The sequence below is a fragment of the Cinclus cinclus genome, chromosome 4 (genome assembly GCF_963662255.1).
Source record: "Cinclus cinclus chromosome 4, bCinCin1.1, whole genome shotgun sequence".
NCBI classification, from domain to species: domain Eukaryota; kingdom Metazoa; phylum Chordata; class Aves; order Passeriformes; family Cinclidae; genus Cinclus; species Cinclus cinclus.
In genome coordinates, this window is record NC_085049.1 from 33406363 (window position 1) to 33428541 (window position 22179).

Sequence of the window (22179 nt, forward strand, 5' to 3'; positions counted from 1 at the left end):
CACAATTAAATGAGAAACAGAACTATGTTAAATCATAACGATATGAACAAAAATCTAAATAAATAAATATACCAAAAGTATTGCAAAATAGGCCAGAAGAGACCACAGTAATTCTTTATAAAGAGATATAATATTGCAAAACCTAGGGATCCAAACATAGCATGAAAAGAATTTTTTTTCTTCTTTGAAATACAATGAAATATGCTCCCAACCAATGTTTCTCAGCAAATAGGCTGTCTTTAGCAAAAGGGCAAGGACTCATTAAGAGTGGTAATGTATGCAAAAGTAGGTAAATGACCTTCAAGACTCCATTTAAAGTTCAAGCTCATTTTCTTCCAGTAACTAGTCAGACCCTAGGACACCCTTACTGAGGCACTCATGTATTCCATTCTGTTTTCTGCAATGCATCCCATCTTTTCTATATTAATTTAGTCTTAACTGGTCACTATTTTCATTGCAACATTCTGCAAATAATTGAGGTAAATTACTATAAATATTTATTTCAATATTTATTTCAATTGACCAAAATAAAAATAGATCGCTGTGTAAGATTTTAATTCACAATCCTTTAAGTTAACAAGCATCTGTAATGGCTGGAGCTTCTTATCCTAAAGGGAACAAGATTGGACTTGATGCTGACCTGACTGTACCTACTCTGATGTGATTGATTTAATTTTTTCCTTTGTTTACATCTACACACTCTAGTCCGGAACAAAATCAGAAACATTTAACTGTCCACCGCCATTCCACACTCTTTTATGTTACACTATGTTTAGTAAACGCTTGACAACATTCATCACACAGGTATTTCATTTTATTTGTGCAGCTAAACAAAATAGATTGAAAGCACACACGCACAAGGATTAAATGGCCTGAATTCCAGATGGCTTGCTTGCTCCATAAAGTAACAGTATCTGCTGAGATGATCGTGGTAGTGTAGTTCTTTCTCCTTACCAAATACAATGCAGTAGGAAGTTTTCCTCTGCTCTTTTGTCATCTTCTTTGCTGCTCTCTTATTTCATGACCTCTGAGTTAATCCTTCTATTCTTCCTATTAGCAAGTTTAAGCAGGCAAACTTCAAACAGGCTAGTGATGGGTCACAAGGTTTAATGGGCATGTAGATAATCATCTAAATTACATTTCTACAGCTGATGGGCCAGACAGGCTTAGAGAGTAACTTTACCGGCTTTCACTGTTAATCAGCAAGGATTGTGTGTCTCAGTACATATCTGCCTTTATCTGCCTTTGCCTGCCTCCCCGAGGGCCTGGGTCATACTGACTGATTAACAAAGGCAGCTGCATCAGCTTTCTTCTCCTGAAAAGTGTGGCATGGAGGCCCAAATGACTTGAAAGGCAAATGTGACCACAGCTCAAACACCAAGCACTCTCTTCTCATCACTGTGGAATTGCTGGCCCTCCTCTTGCAGGTTATGATACTCAGCACAACTGTTGTTGCCAATTTTCATGATCTGTTAACGCTTAGGAAGCCTTATGCTGAAGGCTCCTCTTTCACATCTATTGTGGTATCACCAAGGGGAAAATTCAACAGGCTATTTCACATTTTCAGATGAATTTGAGAGCAGTGTATAAGGTGAACCGAAAAGAATACACCAATTGAACTGTCAATAATTAATGTCCTGGATTTCAGCTTTGAAACACAAACTATAGTGGGACAGGTAAAGAGAGTAACAGTAGGATACAGAGATTTTACAGATACAGAATTAGCAATGGATCTATACTGTGCAACTGATTTTCTCAGCAAAATCTATCAAATCTGAGTCTCCATCATATATGAGTGATTGTGTTTTATACCTAGCCTGATTCCAAAAGGAAAAAGAGCAGTGGTGGATTAGCTTCCTGACTTTGGCAGAAGTTTGTCCTTCAGGTGTTGGATTCATCTTGCATGGTAAATGATTTTTACTGCTCTTTAACAAATTCTCAAACAAACACAAAATCAGACCAATTAAACTATGAATATCCATGGAAGGACTTTTACCATCTTACTCAGGAGCAACATAGGCTGAAACCAGCAGTCTTTAGAATAGTAAAACTTTTTTTATACATTTATAATTCTATAAAGGAATCTGACAAGCCAGCTAGGATTCTACTTTGTACCTCTATTAAGAACATTCTACAAGAAGAAGCTACTGAAGAAAAAAGTAAAATGGTCCAGAACACTGACTTCCTTGTTTGCCTCTTGAACTTCAAGAAAATAAGTTGGATTTTGAGTTTCCTAAATTTTTTCTAGATGAAACTACAAAACATCTAGGTTTCTGTGACCTAGGTACATCTACTTCTGACTGAAATTAGAGACATACATGAATTAAGCTAAATACTTCTATAATTGTCCTGTCTATGAAGCATGAAATTTCCCAAGCTTCTTAAAAAGGGTGACCAAATTTCCCACTTTTATCATGGACAGGCCCAGAATTCAAGGACTGACCCATTTTGTGATAAAATCTTCAGGTCTCAGTTTTGTTTTAGGTATTCACTGAAATATGGAATTATCCCATTCCCCATTTTTTGTGTGGTGGCCTGAGTAAGTTACTGACACCTGGAGCCACAGCATCCACAGCACTTTCACGGAGAACAAAAATGGTCAAACCTCTATACCAGAACATGAGATCCACAGCAGGATTTTGGTCATGTCCCATCTTCCTTACCAAAGCAGCAAACAGGGAAAACAATCTGCATTTCAAATATCCATTGTGACCGTATAGCTGGAAGGGGTGACAGCCTTTTTACGGAGTGCAGCAATAAAGCATTTCACTTTTCAATGTTCTATTGTGACATTTGGCTGAATTGCGTAATTATGATTTTTCCTTTTATTTTATGACTGTCATTAAAAGTCCAGACAAATTGCCATTGGCTTATTATGTCATTACTATGTTAAGTTTAACCTTAACAATAACTTTTGCTTCAGTACAAACTTCAGTGACCATTTATAAACACCCCACAAAATTCCACTCAATGTATGCGTTGCAAATACTTCACCCATATGCTGTACTGATTTGTCTGTTATTTATAAAGTGCCAGTCTGCTCATGGTTGCAATACTTTGTGTGCAGTCATACAGTGCAAGTTATTTCTAATTAATGAACTTTCTCTTCATGAATCAGACAGAATTTAATACATTGACAGACTGCAAACACTGACACAACTATTTACCCAAATCATAAACTAAATATTTCAGTTCAGAAACTTTGGATGACCCCTTCTCTTCCCTACCCCCTTCAATCACTGTACTTTTAAATGTCATTGGATTTTCTGGAACCTGTAAAAGAGAACTGCTTAACTCAAACTTTCAAGTTTTCATACTTAATATGGTTCATTCAAAGACCTGTAAGGCTTTATGTTTTACTGAGCAGTTAATTTTTAAGTCCTGATATTGTATAGTTGGAAATTAAAGCAAAAAAGATTATGGGTTTCACTCTGTCTTCCTAATTTAGCCTAGTTAATGTAGGCAATGTAAATTCTGACCCAGCATGGTGATTGAGACAGCTAAGCTAGATTCCCTGAGGAATCATGGAATAACAGCAGCTGGTAGAGGGAGACAGAGTCCTCAAATACATCATCAGTTCCTCTCCAGAGATCTCAGGTACTTCACAAGGTAATATCATCAGTACAACAAAGCATATGACTCAAGAGAACCTGCCTCTGCCTGCCCAGTTTTTGGCTCCAGCAGTGCTTTTCTGTAGGTAGGAGGAGCAGCCAGAAGGAAGCAACCCAACTAGTCAGACTGGGCCAGGACCCCCCAGACACTCTCTTGGATGGCCTCAGGATGAGGTGATTTGAGCATGTGGCTCCCTCTTTTCCATCAGTCCACCAAGCTATAGCTTTCTGCCTGCACTACACCACAATGCAGCAATGCATGGAGAAAATACTGTGTAGGGCAGAGAGAGGAAGAAAGAATAAGCACAAAATAAGTCTATGGTATGAAGAGTCTTTTGCACAAGTTACTGCTACCAGTCCTCTAGCAAAATGTAATCGATTCCAGTAGCGTTACTAAACCTGTATTATATTAAAAAATATCAAAAATAAGAGAAAAGGACCATAACTAAAAATCGAAATATGTGGGATGATTGCCTGATAATTTAGCACAAACAAAAAACCACATAGCTGACAAAAATTATATAAAAATAAGTGTTCTGATAAACTCTTCCAGAGAACAGTGTTCTCCCAGGAGCAGAATTGCCTACCCAGCATTTACTGTCATCTGTCTCCTTTCACAGCCACCCACAATGATTTGCTGCTATTATTTAAAAAGACATTTTAATCCTTTGGTTAAAGGCAAGGAATCAGAAAAACCTGGATCTCTTCCAGTCTGTACTAACAGTCTGTCATGGGCTCAGAGATAGCAGTGTATCTACAGAATCTGCATCCACAGCACTGTATCTGCCTCAGCATCTCCCCATCCTGTAGCACTGTAGGGAGCAGCTATTATAAGGCTGAAATGTCCAACCACACATCCCACTAGCACCAGTGGGATTTTTTTTCACCAGTTGCAATCATACAGGTCACAATTTAACTCCTTGACATTTTTAATCATGAAATTATGAGTTTCTCCTTGGCTAGTTTATGGGCAGATCCTTATTTTCTCTATCTTTAATGTGTCATGCATGCTCATGGGATGACTTCAGTAATTGCATGAAAAGGAAGAATGGCCTGAGTGCACAAAAGAATGAAATTGCTCTGTCAGGTCATTGAGGTTTGGCTTTTATTACATAATTTTCTACTACTGACATTTTTCTGTGGCAGCATAACAGCAAAATAACAATTCAAGAGTCATCTAACTGAGTATCTAGGAGGGTGGGATGTTCCTAGTAAGACTGCTAGATTGCAAACACATAAAAGAAGAAAAGAATGGAAGGAGACACTAAGTTTTCCACTGCTGAGGTAGGAGGTGCTGCAAACAACTCTAATTGTGTCAATAAATTCAGTGGTGCTGAAGAGTGACATCACTCCTGACTTGAGGAGTGGATATCGGCAAGAGTGCCAACCAAGGAAAAGGAACATTAGAAAAAACTAAGGCTGGAATCTGGCTAATGATTATACACTAAATTAGTTCTTTGGTGTCATCCCAGCCACAATTGGCTTATAATTGTTTAATCATTGAATCAGTATTCATGATGATTGCCTCAAAGCACTGGTGGCAATATATCCATCGGTGATCCATGTAACACATCATTTCCCAAGTACAGTGCATGGTAACAATGGCAAATATAGCTGCTGCTACATGGGAACATCTGCTCTCTTTAGGCTCTGCCTGAAACTTCCAGAAAGATTTCCTGGAGGGTATCTGGTATTAATCCTGAATTACATGTTAAACAGGAAACTTAGCTACCTAGAGAAGACTAAGCACAACAAATATAAAATCAGGAGCATAAGCAGAATACTGTAAACTGGAAAACTGTAAACTATTCTTCTGGCAACTGAAGCCAACATGAACTTGAGCCTTAAATTTAGGGCTCTATAATGTGGCATCCCAAAGTATTGGAGAGTAGGATGATGATACTTGTCAGGCACAGCCTACTGGAGATAGAGAAAAAAAACTGTAAATTTTCATTCCATGCTCAGGACAAGAGATGCCTAAATAGAAGCACATATAAACTCATTCTTTTATTTCTTTCAGTTTTACGCCCAAGTTGTTCCCATTTGCTCTGTGTGGCCTCTTCAGAGTGCAGCAGATGTCTCACAGAGAGCACTGATTATGTGAACTCGTGACTACCAGATGATAGTGCAGTCTGTCTATGAAGTTAACTTTGCAGGTGAAAGACAGGCTTGACTTCTAGAGCATTATATTAATTCCTTCAGATGATGGATCTATGCTCTGCTGTGTTTTTTAGGATGTTCCCTTAAAGCAGCAGATGCTGGCTGCTGATTAAGGTGTCAGCCTAATGGCAACATCCTGATTCTGAGATCCAAAAGGAGTTTAGCACAGAACTGCATAAATGTAAAGAATATGCATCACAATCGTTAATTGTTCCTCTGACTCATCTACAGAGCAATGCTTTAAATCATCACAAAAGTCTTTGCTGTAATTAAGAAAATGTGATGAGCCTTCTCTCCCAAGTGGTATAAATGTTGACAAAGACAGAACATGCTGACTCTACAAAGTTTGCTCTGAGATACACACACAAATTAACCCTCTACATGAAAATTAGTTAAGTGTATTTATTATTTACATCTCTCCCTTCTACATCATCTTAAATATACTTTTTAGAAGCACCAAGTTATGTTATTCAGTTTAGGTCTTTGTTCAGTTTTTACTTACAATGAATGATAATTAAACATCCCTTGATCTTTAAATACTTCAAAACACCTTCAGGTAGCTTTTTAGATTATCCTAACATGTTGTTTGACCTAAATATTTAAGAAAATTACTAAAAAATTCAGAAGTTTTATGCAAGTGTATTCACTCATAAGCATTGCCTGCCAGATATAATGGAAAAGAATTCAGCTGTATGATTCTGTCAGGATAGGTACTCAACCAATACAATTTGGAACTGCTCCCCTGAAATTAATTGAACCATGTTGACATATAGCAGTTGAAGATGTAAGACCTCAGCCTTCTTTTTATGGCAGCCTCCCTCTGTTAGCTCTCTATTTTGTGGCTTTCACCTGAACTGCTGACAATTTAACACATGTTCAGTTTGCTACGTATTTGCTCCTCAAGGCTATGTGAACCCCACTTTGTTTTCCCAGGAAGTGGGTTTCAGACACACAAACAGAAAATAATTTATAGGTTAATAGCAATGCAAAAGACTTCTAGTGTTTTGTATGTTTCCACCCATAAACCACTTCAATTTTTGAACATGAAGCTCCTGCTCATTTAAAACCAGCAAGAGCTTTAAACCCAATCTCAATGTGAATTCTTTTCATGAAGAAAAAAAAAATCTGCCTTAAACTGCACACACTAACCCTCTTTCTGTGCTCAGCAGCTCATTTCTGCCCCTGCATTTACCCCCTCCCTTCTTTTCACATAGAGAGAATGAGAACCTTATCCTAGAAACTAGTTCATTTTTTAAAAAGTTTTCCCATCTGGTTCATGAGTAGCTGCAGGCAGGAAAAGGGATGCTTAAGCTGGCATTCCTCCTGGAAAACATGATTGTCATACTGTGCTCTCACCAGTGTTTCTGAGGAAAATTTAGACTTGGCTATTTCAGATCTAATCAGTGAGCTTTTTGGTTGATCCAGCCACTCCCTCCTTGAAAAGAGTTAACATTCTGGACTGCACAATGGCTAAAATACCTAACAGTTATACCAACACAAATTTTGAATGCTAAAATTTTTAAGTCAAATAGTCCCCACTGAATCAAAGCATCCCCTTTTAAACAACAACAACAACAACAAATAAATTTAAAAAAACCCACAACCCTCAAACTAGTTTTTTGACATCTGGGGCATTTTTATGTTGTTTTCTGAAAAATTCAAAACCACTGAAAAAAAAATTTTCACCAGCTCTATACCTGAGAAGGCAGAAGAATGCAAGGCATGATTGCTCCTATAATGGATATTCTCTTTTCTCTAAAAGGCAAGTAAGCTAACTTTGCAAATAAGATACAGTCTGGTTGCTGATATAATTAGTCTGTAGTTCCAGAGCTGCACTTTCCATGCCTTTTTAAGCAAGACACTAAAACTCAGAACTGCCAAGACAGTCAGCTGCTGCTACAATAACCACTGCAGAACCCAAGAGTCTGCTCACAGCATTTACAGTGTCCTTAGGACAGAAGAGATGGGTCATTTGTAGTGGTTGTGACACTGAATCTAATGAAGCTAATGGGAAATTCATAAGATACTAGTGTGCATCCAGCCTGTCCTACTGTAGGACAAGTTCTTTGTTTCTCTCCTAAGCTGTTTGGTTGGGGGGCGTTTTTTGGGGGGTGTGGTTTTTTGGCATTATTTAATATTTGTAAGGTTCTATGAAATCTTTACATAGAAATACTAGGCAAAGAGTTAATATCTGTTTCTATAATTGACAATTTTTACTTCTACTGTCTGGTATGAAAAGCTTTGCAATTGCCACAGCACACTGTTTAAAACGAAGTAAAACTATTTTATTTTTCTTTGGAAAAGTATAACTTGAGCTCAAAAAAATTTAACTATTCTCATATCTTCCTGAACATAAAAATGAAATTACTTCCTTTTTTTTTTTAATGCTTCTTCCTTTCTAAAGATTTTTTTCATATCTACTCCAAAAAGCCTATACTAAAGTTAAATACAGTTAATATGCTAGTCTTAGGTCTTAATTGCTTTTTGATCAATGGAAGTTTAATAGACAGACAGAGAAATAAACATGTTCTTGCTAGCATCCTGTTTCCAGCTGCATTGCAGCCATTTAGTGTTATACAATCAGCAATGCTGTATCTCATCATAAGCACTCTTAGCCTTCTTAAGCTATCAGGAAAAGAATATGATAAAAGGATTTAGAAAAGTACAAGAGATAATAATACACAAGAATAGGATGTTCTATAAAAATCAGGGAAGTTTTTGAGCTGTTCTGTAAGTTCATTCTTTCAGACCTGTAAAAGCTATAGGACAGCCAGAACATCAGCACACTACACTGCACTGATTTTGGAATCAAATGTACAAATGCACAAAAGAAAATGACAGAATGAAACATACTATGCTATAAAATATAGCATTAAGTATCCATTGCTCTCAATATAAATGCAAACCCAAATAAACAACTGTATTATTAAAATACAACAACAAACCAAACCCAAACTCACCCACTGCCAACCAACTGACCAAACAAACAAATGAAACAAGCCATGTGGCAACAGAACACTGTAGGTACAAATAGATATAGAAGTTCACAAGGTCAAAAAAGGTTCCTTAAGCACATCAGCAGTTACTCTCCATGATTGCAACTAGGTTGATATTAACAATCAAAGAGGCAGCATCCACACACTTCAAGTGAGGCATTGATAGAACTGTTTGCATTTTAAAGATAATGGGCAGTGCAATAATGAATAAATCATCTTGTCCTTTATGACAGTATATACATAGTCTGGGATCTTTCAGTTGTGAGTGAGGCTGATAACTCTGTTTTAAGAGCTCACTGTTTTTTCTGCTGACTGCCTTGGATTCTGACTATCTTCCATATCACAGCTTCAGAGGTGATAATGAAATGGCACCACTTCTTTCAAGGATACTTAATTTGAATGTTGTCAGCAATTGAACAAAATTAAGTTCAAGCACAAATCAATAACCTCTCCATCTGCAGTCCAAACAATGCTGTCAAAATGCAGAACACAGAACAGAAGGCAGCCAAATCTGCTGAAGGTGCTATTGTGAGATGAATGACAGTTTATCCTCCACTAATTTGGTTTTAATGGGGATATTACAGTTACTATCAAAAAGTACAGGAGACAATATTTTTTACCCTTTTTAGGGGTTGCAAGGCTTGGAACCACATGCTTCTCAACTCAATGCCTCAAAATTAATCCAGGATTATTCAACTGCATGAGAATTGTTAGGCTGTCAGAAACCACATCCTACACTCTTTTTATTGTAAGCTTCCTTTAGTATCATCTTGCAGTGAAATCTGAATATCCTAATGAGATTAAACATAGGAGAAAGTGAGGAAAAAAAGATGCTGGATTAGAATTTTAATGGAAGCCTTCAATGAGAAAGATCACACCACTATCAGCGGCCTTTCTCTCCTCATGTGTGAGACCACTTGTGCTCAGTCAAGTGCCCAAAGGAGACTCCATCAGTTCATGCTGTATTTATCCTTTTTCTCCTAAAACAGGGTCTCACTACGAAGAGAACAAGTATTCATGCCACTGATGGGGTGTATCAACTGGCTTTGCAAGACTGCATAATTTCTCTGGTATGAAGAGCAAAATGTGATCCTGTTTCAGATGTGAGTTTTGTATTGATAATAAAAATCATTCTAAGGAAAAGGAAATACATTCTGTTCTAGCAAATAGGAAAAAAATGCAGAATTTTAAGTGTTTTAGAATACCATTTCTATCTCCAGCTCCAGCCCTTGTTTGTTTTTTAAAGTCACTCTCTGATAAGTTTGCCTCTAACATATCTAAAAGTTGTTTTAGAATCTCATACTGTATCTTCACAGTGCTTATTAGATACCACAGGAATGCTTTTCATCTCATTTTCCCTCTAAACTCCTGAAGTCATCCCTAGCTCTGAACAACTGTGTTAGTTAGAGGGTAGTTATTCACAGAGGAGCAGAAAACCAAGCTCAATCAAAAGAAATTTCTAAAACACTTTTCATTTTTATCAGTCTAGATCTCTTTACCTTCACAGTGCTTCAAAGATTCATACTCAGTCTCATAAACGGTATCATAAAACACTAACAACAGTGTAACCTCTGGTGTGGGAAGATATTTTTGAGGTTGAATTCCAGTTCCTAAACTCAGATACAATTCCCAAATAAGGAAACAAAAAGAGCTTTTCTCACATCTTTCCAGCCAGTGTGTTCTCCTAAGTAATATAACTCTAATTCAACTTACAGCTGTTCTCCTTTTCATATTAGGTCATACTTAAGATGTCAAGGAAGTTGCTGTACAACTGAACTGAAATCTCAGGTATTATATGTGTTTATTCTTATTTTACTGTAGCAAGTACTAGATGTAGTGTTGAGTCAGTGCAAATAGTGAGAAAACGGTCCTTGACCTTTTGAGCTTGTACGAGAAGTCTAAGAGAAGAGACAGAATAGGTGGAAGGCCAGACAACACCATAATCAGGTATTCAGGTCAGCAGTCAGTACACTATGATTACTACCTACATTTTCCCTGGCAGTCCTGATTTGCAGGTTGAGATAATTATTGTTAACATAGAATTTGCTATCAATATTTAGAATCTCTTTGACTTGTTTTAAGCCCTATTGCTTATTTCTCCACAAGAAAAACAAAATCCCTCTTGATCTGCCCCATGATATAAATGCCCTAACTTCTACCACCCTGATCTCCCAACCTCTTCTGCAGTATATGGAAAGAAACCAGGGAAGGGAAGCAAGTTTTGTTAAAGGATATAGTAAGATCCTCATACAGAAAATAAACAAGTATAGGATTAGATATTTGATATGAACAAGCATGACAATTTCAACACAATAGTTTTGAAAATTCTTCTTTCCTGGTTGCAGAATTAATTGTGACAAAATATATTACTCCTGGATGCTCTGGAATGAACCCAACAATCATTTTAATCTGCATAAAATTCCACAGAAAAATGCACTGCCCGTGATTACCATTTACAATGTCACTTACCGCTTTGAACTGTCTAGTTTATCTTTGCCCATCATATCAAGCAGCAACCAACATTTAGCCCTCAAATTTTGGAATACAAAGAGCTCTGATCCAGCATGTGTCCCTTTCTCTATTATGCGCAATATTTTTATCACTATAGTTTCACTAATTGAAATCCTCACTGTTACTTTCATTAGCTTTCTTCCATTTTTGTGTCTAATTTATCCTGAGCTCTGCTTTCCAAGCCCTTATTAAGCCATATTGGACAGACTCTGGTCCTTTTTTCATTCAACAGACTCACTCCTTCCTAAAGACTGCTCTGTGTAGGGAGTAAATTATGTGACAAATATGATGTAGGCAATAATCATCCCTACCTTTGGAATTATGAATGAGGTTTTTTTATTGTGTTTATTAATCTAGAATAAACAGTTTTCATTCATAAATTATGTAGCAGCATTTGACTTGAACACTCATAAATGCCACTGTCATCCTAAATATCTTTCCTGGTAAAAGGATTTCCATGGCTGCAATGTCAGAGAGAGACAGTTATGAAATATTTTAAGAAAGCTTTGACTCACCAAGGTAAGAATTAATTAACTTGGAGCTTTCAAACACATGGTAACAGGTACTTATGCTGGGCTTGCCTTTTATATCCAAAATGTTGCATAAATACTGAATTTCAAACAGGCTCAACAAAAACTGGCTCTGCATGAGCTTTGGCTCATGTACCTGAATTTATACCATGGAATGAACAGAAATGTTCATTTATTCCTATTAATGTGTACAGCAAAAGAATGCAGAGACAATACCTGCACAAATCCGCAGATCATATAGTCATCAAACAAAGGGAGACTAGGGCGGTCTTCTCGATAAATTGTGACTTTGTAGCTGCTCACAACCTCAGGGCTGGGCTGTGAATCGTCCGTTAAGACAATGATGACTTTGTTCAGTCCAAGGCCAAGGGGGTAGTTAGCAATGCTGCATGACAAAATAAGAAAGAAGTATAATAAACACTAAAGAAACAAAGATGCGCACTCTTTTATCTATGGCTGCTAAACTACTAAACTTTACTCACTCCTACAGGCTGCTATTTCTAACATTTTTCTTTCTCTTACAAAATACATGAGCTTTTAAATAAAACAGTGCAAAATATGATTTGTAAGTATTTTGTCTTCTATCACGAAGACAAAATATAAAGAGTGAAAACAGTGGCAGTGGCAAATATTCTGACATGAAACCTGTGAATGAAATCATTTAGGACAGTAATTCCTGGCAGGCCCAAATTTGCAATGAAGTTAGCAGTGAGACAAATACAGTCAGAAGTGTAGCTAGCTGTTGAAGTTGTCCACTAGCCAAATGTGACTGATTCCTGGACAAACTGCTCAGAGCGACAAACCAGAGGAAACCTGAGCTGTGCTCTTCTTCCTTTAGCGGGGAAATAAATGCTAAAAATAAGTAACTGCTGAACCTGCACGTGCAGGGCTTATCATTGTAAAGAACATGTTGATATACTTTTTCATTCCACACAGAAAAAATCTTTGAGGTTTTCACATATATTCATGTTGACTGCAAAGACAGTTAACATTAAAACAGCAAAATGTTGGGGGGAAGAATTTGCTGACAGTTTCTTTTGAAATGATAAATCAAGACTGATTTCTTATTGAAAATACAGGAAACATTGGGCAGTAGATCAGCAACAACTGCACAGACTTTCTGATTAGTAGCAGACATTCTAGGTCAAAGCATCTGCTTCACAGTAAGTCAAAAAGGTGGTGTGTTGGCTGAGCACTTCATGTCATGAAGCAAAGTTAACTCTGAAATGGCTAAGAATTTTTCTTCCCAAGTAAATCACTGTCTCTGTTCTCCCGTTTATCCACTCGCTAATGGCTACTATGTAAATAAGCCAGTTCTCTGGTTCTGAGGTACCTGACCTAGATAAATAAAGAGTTTTTGTTCCTCCCAACCTCAAAAACCAGGTCATACCCAAAATACCTATTGGTATTGTCCCTGGTACATGCCGCTGTCTCTCACAGAGCTGATTAGGAAAGCCAAAACTGTGCCAGGGCTCATAGCAGCAATTAAACATCATGGTTTATTGTGGATCAGCGCTCAAACACAATGTTTAGTGATGACTCTGCTCTCTCCTCTATTGTCCAGCTTTATAGTTCTCTAAAAGATCACATAAGCTGGGACTCTTGTGGATGAGAGAAAGGCTGTGACTGTTGCCTACCTAGACTTTAGCAAAGCCCTCGGAATTGTTTCCATAGCAATCTTCTGGAGAAAACTGGCTGCTCACACCTTACGTTCACATACATTTTGCTGGGTAAAAAAACAGTTGGATGACCAAACCAATCATACGGACATGGCAATTGAGGGTACCCTCAGTCGGTTTGCAGATTACACTAAGTTACCTTACTCCCACATGAGTGGGAGTGTTGATCTGATGGAGGGGAAGAAGGCCTTGCAGAGGGATCTGGATAGGCTGGATAGAAGGGCTGAGACCAAGTATATAGGTTCAACAAGGACAAGTTCCAGGTCCTGCACCTGGGTCACAACAACCCCAGGCAGAGCTACAGGCTGTAGGCAAAGTGGCTGCAAAGATGGTTGATAGAAAAGTACCTGAGGGTGCTGGTCAAGAGCTGCCGAACATGACCTAGCATGTGCCCAGGTGGCCAAGAAAGCCAGTGGCATTCTGTCCTCTACTAAAAATAATGTGGCTGGCAAGACCAGGGCAAGGATTGCCCCCATGTACCTGGCACTGGCGAGGCTGTACCTCAAATTCTGTGTTCAGTTTTGGGCACCTCACTAACTGAAAGACATGGAGTGGCTGGAGCACATGCAGGGAAGAAAGGAAGCAAGGTGAAGGTACTGGAGCACAAGTCTGATGAGGAGTGGCTGAGGGAGCAGGGAGTATTTATTCTGGAGAAAAGGGAGCTGAGGGGAGACTCTTGACAACTGCAGGACAGGAGGTTGCAGAAGGAGGGGATTGTCTCTTCTCCAAAGCAGGAGGACAAAAGGAAATGACTAAGTTGCAGCAGGGGAGGTTTAGGTTTGATATTAGGAATAATTTCTTCACTGAAAGGGCTATCAAGCCCTGGAACAGGCTGCCCAGGGAAGTGGCTGTGTCAGCATCCTGGGAGTAATTTAAAAGCTGTGTAGATGTGGCACTTAGAGATGTGGTTTAGTGGTGGGTTTGGCACTGCTGGGTTAACAGTTGGACATGATGATCTTAAGGGTCTTTTTCAATGTGATTTCTGTGATTCTTTGACAATCACTTATAATAAAACTACAACAAAAATGGATCATTCTGAGTTAGTAAACTTGAACTTATTTCTTCTATTGAAGCCAGCTGCCCTATTTTGACCTATATAAGCAGACCAAACCCAGCAGGGCAGTAGATTAGGGCACCATGCAAAATTAACACCTGGATACAAAAGCTCGAATTCTCTGTCATCTACTGTGTGCAATGTAGTGATAGTCTGTTCCCAACCAGCTTTGATGCAGTCAATGACTGCAGAAGCTGGGTGAGATATTGGAGCTGTACATTCCCTTAAGCTAGGGTTAATTATGGCTTGAGAACAACATTGCCTTCAGGATGCTGGAAGTAAATACGCATTTCTGTGTTGAACTCCCTCTGATTATCCTGTGACTAATCTATTTGGGTTTTTGGAAACAAAAAAAGTTCTGGAACATCATGACATATTTTCAAAATTAAGTTTTTACACTCATATTTTGTTGCTCATACCTTGGCCCTTTCTTGTCATCAAGGTGTACGTGGCATTGACAGTTAGAGGGTTCTGCTCCTATCTTCACTGTCACCATGTCAAATGGCACTTCTGCATAGTATTCTCTGATCCTTGGGTTAAACTGAGGATTCAAGTCCAGCTGCGGACTGGTGAAGATACGTCTGATATGAGATAGGGTATCTTTATCTGTTCCAAGAAGGCATCAAAGACAAAAAAAATGTGAAATGTATGAACATTTTGGAACAACATGCAACTTCTGGCAGATTGAAATCATGTACAGTGGCAAGATATTTAATGCCTAGTGACTTTGAGATTCATAATCCTGCTGCAAAGTTTTAATGGAGTTTGTAATGGCACTTGAGAGAAATCTGTAGGCCTTGGAGGGATTTTAAATGTTCAGTGTCCAATCACTTTAGTCCTAGTCACAGAACTCAAAGCCTGGGTAAGCCTTTGAAAATGGAAGGATTAAGTCTGGGAGATCTGTCTCTAGATAGTTAACTGAAACTTAAAGTAGAGGTAGGCCAAAATTCATAACCTGCTTAGGTACCAGGCTGTGTACAGGGTTTATGTACAAGTGCAATTTCCAATAAAAATCAAAATAAGTTAGACACACTGTTCATAAGAACAAGTCACATGGAGATATCAAGACCCATGGGGTCATTTGCAGTACAGCTAGAAGAATGTTTTATTGAAATTCCTATACCAACAAATTCCAGCTCCTTTCCTTGTGTATGAAATCTCCACAATCAAATCCTATTTGATCAAATGTGTCCTTTATTTCATAGTGTTTGCCAAATTACTCATGAGAATAATTATTTGCTGGCAACCTACTTATGACAAATATTTTAATCCTGCCTATTGGATTCAGATTTACAGTATAATACATTCAAAACTTTTTGCACATGTATTCATTAGTACATGTTTTAAATTGGGTACTTACAGAAAGGAAACTCCTTTACTATAATATCTAAAAAATCTTTTGAATTAAAAGGGTCAAAAATGATGCTAATATTTATTATCTTGAAATATCTGCCCTGAGAAACTAAACAGGGCAATTTGAGAACTCTCTTGCATGGATTAAAACTTAAGAGAAGATATTCCAATGGAGGAACAGAATTTGGGCTAGCTTTGTAGCAGAATAGAGTCTCACACATTAACACACAGAGGTATTTTTAAAAAACCCTACAGATGAGTATAAACATTTCTCCATATTCTGTATGCTTTACTTAGAATTTTTTTCTCACTACTAGTTTAAAAATTAGGAGGAATTTCACAGTAAAATTAATTGAGGTATTTTTAAAATAAAGGATCATGCAATTAGAATGGTGATGCCAATCAGCCAGCCCAGGAGTATTTCTGGCCTCTATCTGGCACAACAATAGTTCCTGGAGGCAGCATGAGATCAACAACAGAAGGGACATGAGGCTCAATGTGTACCAAAACCTTTCCACCATACAGCAATGGCTTCACATTTACAAACACGCCCCTCAGATAATTTGGGAATGAGGGAGCAGAAAGCATTGCTACCACCAAAGAAAAACATATTTTACATCTTTACAGATCTTTAAAAATACTTTAAATATTCCTACAAGCAGATATTTTAGAAAAACTCCTCATGTCTTAAGCAGCTACTTAATACTCCATTATCGAGCTGAAGACAAAGCTTTAAACAAAGCTGATTAAACTCCAGACAAGTTTAAAGGTCTTTCCACAAGAACAAAAGCATGCTGAGGTTATTGGAAAGAGAGGGGCAAAAGTCAATTGAAGTGTGACAAGGGATCAGTGAGTGCTGGAATACCCACATTAGTATGCACATACAGTAATGTTTAATTTTAGTTTTGAGGCTTATTTAACATAATAGCCCATTTATTGAGTGTTTTTTAAACATTCTTCATACTTAAAAATCCCTTTTTTCTCAGTAAGAGGCTACAGATACTCTATTCACTCAGAGATTATGTAGAGAAACCCAAGAAACTTTTTCAAGGAATTTTTTCCCCTCTGTAGTCTAGAAGGACCTTTACTTACCATAACTACATTGTCTTTCTCCAGTCTTACTGGGATAATGCAATGCTGAAAGATAAACAGAAACAGCTTATAACTTTCTGTTCTCATCCTGATTACAGTCCTATTGGAGAAGCAACCATCTTTTGAGACACACTGTACTTTTTATTCTTCACAATGCAAGATCTTTACTTTAGGCTTGCAAATGCAGCTCATGGTCTCCATGTAGAAACTTACATAAGATAAGGAAGAAATTGGTCTTTTATATGTAGTAAGACAAAGCTTTCCAGCTGGAATGCAAGACAACGTGATCTAAATTCACATGTTATCAAAAATAATACAAATAGGAAAAACATACTGTATAAAAGATATCTTACTCTGAACCTTACCTTTGTGATTCTTCCTGAAGTCAGAAAGAACATTCTGCTTAGGACTCATATTTTCTTGAGAAAATTGCCTGTCAATTCAATAGCAGACATATTTCTACATGAACGGGAGGAACAGAAACAATGAAAAATTTTGTAAAAATTTCTATATGGTGCCTCAAGGCATATGGTATTTTAGTACTCTCCACAGAAATATGAACTTTCTGGATTCATATTCCCAGCATTAGAGATATTACCTGAGTGAATATAACAGAAAAAGACACACATTCCATAATACATGGCAGCACATCACATCAATAGAAAAAAAGGAAATAAATTCCAAAATATAGATGCATTGCTGGGAAAAGGATGAGTGGAAATAGCCAAAAAGAAAATAAACCAAACCATATCTCTTAACTGCTTCTATGATTTTTTTTTTTTGCATATACTTGAGATTAAAGCTAGACTTTGTTCAAAAAGAATTAAATAAAAATGAAGGCATGTTTCCAGGAGATTATCTGTACTGATATTAGCATGAATTCCTAAAATGGAATCTCTGTTTATCTTTCAAGTAGAATTTTGGTAGCATGTTAGAAAAAAAGGGAGTAGGCTTCTCTTCAATCCAACTCTCTGGCTGATAAGACTTTTTTGGAGGTCCATTAGTGTTTCTTGAAGCTTTCACTGTTTTTCCTCCTAGCATTTCCTGTAGAAGTTCTCATAATGCAGCTTCTTCCTGAATAATACAATTTGGACTTTGAAGGACACAAAGCCACTATCTGTGCCAAGGAAGGGAGGTGGCAATACTGTTCTGTGCAATCATCCATCAGTGATGTTTCACCAGCAGCTTCTAAAAGCAGTATTGAGGTCAATCATGGAAAAAGTGATAAAACAGATTTCTGCATTCACTCAATGAGATAAGGAAAGAAGCAACTGGCAGATCTGTATGCCTTTGTGTGTGCAGGAAAACATAGTTCTGGGCTTGCATTATCTAGACACCACACTAATTTCATGCAAATTCATCACCTACTTCAAAGGAGGCACCTAACAAACTCTTGGAGGGCTTGCTTTCCAAGTTGTAAGTAATTTTGCACCTCTCTTTCTGCTTGTCAGGGATGTAACAGCTAACATCTGCCAAATACTGTTGCATATAGGTAAAGCTTATTTAAAAAGGACCTTGTTATCCTTGTAAAATCATGGCTCAGGCCTGATACTGCAGCTAAGTAGAAGAGGACCATGGAAAAGTGACTCAGCTGAATTAGACACAGAAAAACAAGTCATATAAACATTACGTGTTCCCATCATGGTGTACGGTGGTTGGTTGGATTATGTTTGCTGTGATTTAAAACTGGGTTATTGATAAAGGCCTGGCTGCTTAAAAAGGCCTGGTTTTTGCAATAAGGTGGCTCTCCTTTGCACCTGCCTGGGGACTCTGCATTGCTTTGCTTCATACATCTGGCACCCAAACAAAATAATATTTTTCTCTCCTGCCCCTTTTGCTTGTCTGGTCCCAAATCCTGTTTTATGGTGAAAGCAACATGTCTTAACTCTATAAAATGACAGACCTTGATTTTAGTCAGAGAACACCTCAGGAGTGTGTCTTTGTGGTGCCAGCCACTACAACTACAAGGTCTCTGCTCACAAAGGAACAGCATGACCTGTATGAATCTCAAATCTGTAGAGACTGAAATTAGTTTAAGTAGGCCTTAACAGCCATATAAAAACTACATCTGATCACAGCTGGGTAGCAAAATGTAGTATTTAGAAATCATATTAGAGGAAGATATTCAGATCACAGCACAGCCAGCAGGACTGGGGCAGTGATTGTCCCCCCTGCACTCAGCACTGGTGAGGTCACACCTTGAATCTTATGTTCCGTTTTGGCTTCTCACTACATAAAGACATTAAGGTGCTGGAACATGTCCAGAACAGGGTAATGAAGTTGGGGAAGGGGCTGGAGCACAAGTCTTATGAAGAGGGGCTTGGTGAGGTGAGGGTGCTTAGTCTGGACAAAAAGAGGCACGGGGGAGACCTTACTGCTCTCAACAGCTCCCTGAAACAAGGTTGTAGCCAGGTGGAGTCATTCTCCCATGTAGTAAGTGATAGGATTCAAGGAACTTTTCCAATATAAATGACACTATGGTTCAATGATTTAACTCTGCTGCAGCTTGAGCTTTTTAATCATCAGCCCCATGAAGCTTTCCTTTGTCCAAGCTCCTTGAAATGAGCAGACCGACATACAATGCAGTTATGAAGTTCCTCCTAATACAGAAGATTTTGCAGACTCCTTTCCTTCACATTACTCAAGAAATGTTACTCAAGAAAGGACCTTCATCTGTTTGAGTGGCCTCCTGTTTACTTGAGTATCTTGGAGGTGTCAAGTACAGATGTGTTCTTTGTCTACAGACTTTGCAGTTAGCTCTAATGATACTAATGCCTGTAGGTCAGTACCCTTGGTGAGTGCATGCTTGTGAATGTACCTTTGAAAAGATTCCCAACGTGTTCATCACAAACTATTGACTGTGAACCTGTTCTTTAGGAATCTCTCTGATTCAGCAAACAAGAAAGGCAAAGGATTGACAGTAGCAATATTAATATAGCTCTGGTTGTCTATGCAATCAGACATAAACAATGATGGACATGTAGAACTAGAATATTTCACAAGATTAAAATACTAAAAGAAAACCAAACTAGTCACTTTTGGTGTCTCTGACAGATATGTTAGTTGTGAATGATGCAACTTGTAACAGTCATAAACTCAAGATTGAAACCATATTTCAATATTCAGTAGAGTTATGAATTTTCTTTCTTTACATGATGCTACATAGCTCTCCCTTCAAAATAAGCTCTCTGTTTTGTAGAGTGCTTGTTTGGCTTCAGTCCCAGAGTTTCCATGAGGGCATTTGGGTCCTTAAATGAAATACCTTGTGCTGATCTTCAGAAGTGAAATAAAAAAGTTCAGATGCAAGAGTGGGATTAATTTCATGACACTTCATTCCAACTGTCTCTCTTGTTTCCTCCTTCTGTCTCTCACTCTTCCCATTCTAGGTCAGTGATCTTAGCCTTGTCTTCCTTTGCCATTGCCTTTTTCTCTCCCATAGTCCAAAATATGTTAATGTTTGGTAACTGACATGTTACCAAGTTAAATTAAAAAAAAAGTATTTTCAGCCCAAATTCAGTCTGAGGGCTAATGCTTCCAGTTTGAACTAAAATAGGGTTTGCATATGAGAAGCTAGAACCACTTCTATAAATATACCAGTTGATTTCAAAAAACATTTGCAGTTCTTTGACCTGCTTAGGCTTTTGTCTTCTGCAGATAGAGAAGGGTTAGCTTTACTCACTAATCTGATTCTTCCATGCTATTTGATATAGCCAAATATACTTTCAATGACACCTCATTGCCCCTGTTCCAATAGACAGCAGTTATGTATGTCCTAGTCATGTAATGAGTATAAACTGCATAGAGTTGAAAAAAGTCCATACAAAATGCTGAAATTTATTTTCAGAGCACATGGTAGGTGCAATTATCTTATACCAATGCACCTGAGGTGGTCATTTTCACCTAGGCTGTAATTATTTCATTATAGTTTGAAATGAGTTTCTAGAGTTCTTACTTCTCCTGTAGAAGGAATTCAGAGAGTTCACTATTACCATTTAAGGCTTCTACCCTAGTTATATAGATTAAATGAGTTAAAATATGTAGACTAAGAAACATCTTTATATCCTGCCTTCCTCCTTTGTAGCTATCATCGGTAAACAAAGTAATTGTACAAGACCTCAGTCAGAAGTCGCTATTTTTCCCATATATTTGTTGTCTGCCTGAACAGGCACTTATGGAATCACTAGATTTGATATATGGAAATACCAGTTTTCTACAGTCAGATAAATAAGAACTGTTAAATAAATTGACTGAACAACCTGGCCTTAACTGAAAAAATTCAGGAAAAGTGTTCTGATACACAAACTCATCAAAGCTGGGGGAAAAAAAAGATTAATCAAAGCTCAATGAGAATGCATACCTAAGTTATTTGGGGAGTAAGTACAACTAAGCTCTTTCTTCCTTGCAATTAATTATAATCACATGCATATCTGACACATGCATCACCCTCACATGCATGTAGCTAAAGGAGTGGAAGATTCTGATTTAGCAATGTCAAAGAAATGTGGTTTTTTACAGTGAATGAAAACAATGGTGTTATTAACTTTGTCACTGCAGAAAAATACAGAGCAAAGGAGAAGATTGGCCTGTGCCCTGAAGAAAGGTCATGGTATTTCTACATATTTATACACATACAATAATGTTGAGCTTAAAGGAAAAAAAGGAGGCTAAGGGGCTTGCTCCAAGTGAGTGGCACAGCTCAGATTAGAACAGAAAGCTCCTAAAGGCTGGTATGCTTTGATATGCAAACCTAAATATTTCTGCAAAAGGGCAAGGGCTTACATATGAATGCAAACAGCTGCATCTTTGAGTTCCTTCTCACAGTGATCAGAGTGGTCAGCAGTAACAACAATAATTTAGCACTTTCATGGAACTGTGCGTATTTAAAACACTAATAAACGGTAACCTCAAGTGATAAAGTATAAGCTCCCCTTTACAGTAAAGCAAACAAACATACAGATAATTATTGATTTGCTGAAAGCCACACCCAATTCAATGAGGAACAAAAGTAAAATTTAAGAAATCTCGCAGATGCCTTATATACTCACTACAGCATTTTCCTAGCAAAATGTAAAAAGGAATATCATTTATCTTGAGGCTCAGTGGAATGGAACATACACATTGTCTAATGAGCCTCTATTTCCAAGTCCTTGTTTGTAAATCATAAATGTTAGTAGTCAGTATGGTATACATGCA

The 22179-nt window shown here is 37.7% G+C and overlaps 1 protein-coding gene across 1 annotated transcript in view; it reads right to left on the reverse strand.

Moving 5' to 3' along the window:
* Positions 1 to 22179, reverse strand: part of CPED1 (cadherin like and PC-esterase domain containing 1) — a 141720-nt gene that overhangs the window by 53625 nt on the left and 65916 nt on the right. The window contains exons 12-15 of the mRNA XM_062491067.1: positions 17352 to 17419; positions 16987 to 17031; positions 14961 to 15147; positions 12025 to 12193 (exon numbers count right to left, since the gene is read on the reverse strand). Of these exons, the coding sequence (XP_062347051.1) occupies positions 12025 to 12193; positions 14961 to 15147; positions 16987 to 17031; positions 17352 to 17419 (469 nt within the window). The remainder of the gene's footprint in view (positions 1 to 12024; positions 12194 to 14960; positions 15148 to 16986; positions 17032 to 17351; positions 17420 to 22179) is intronic.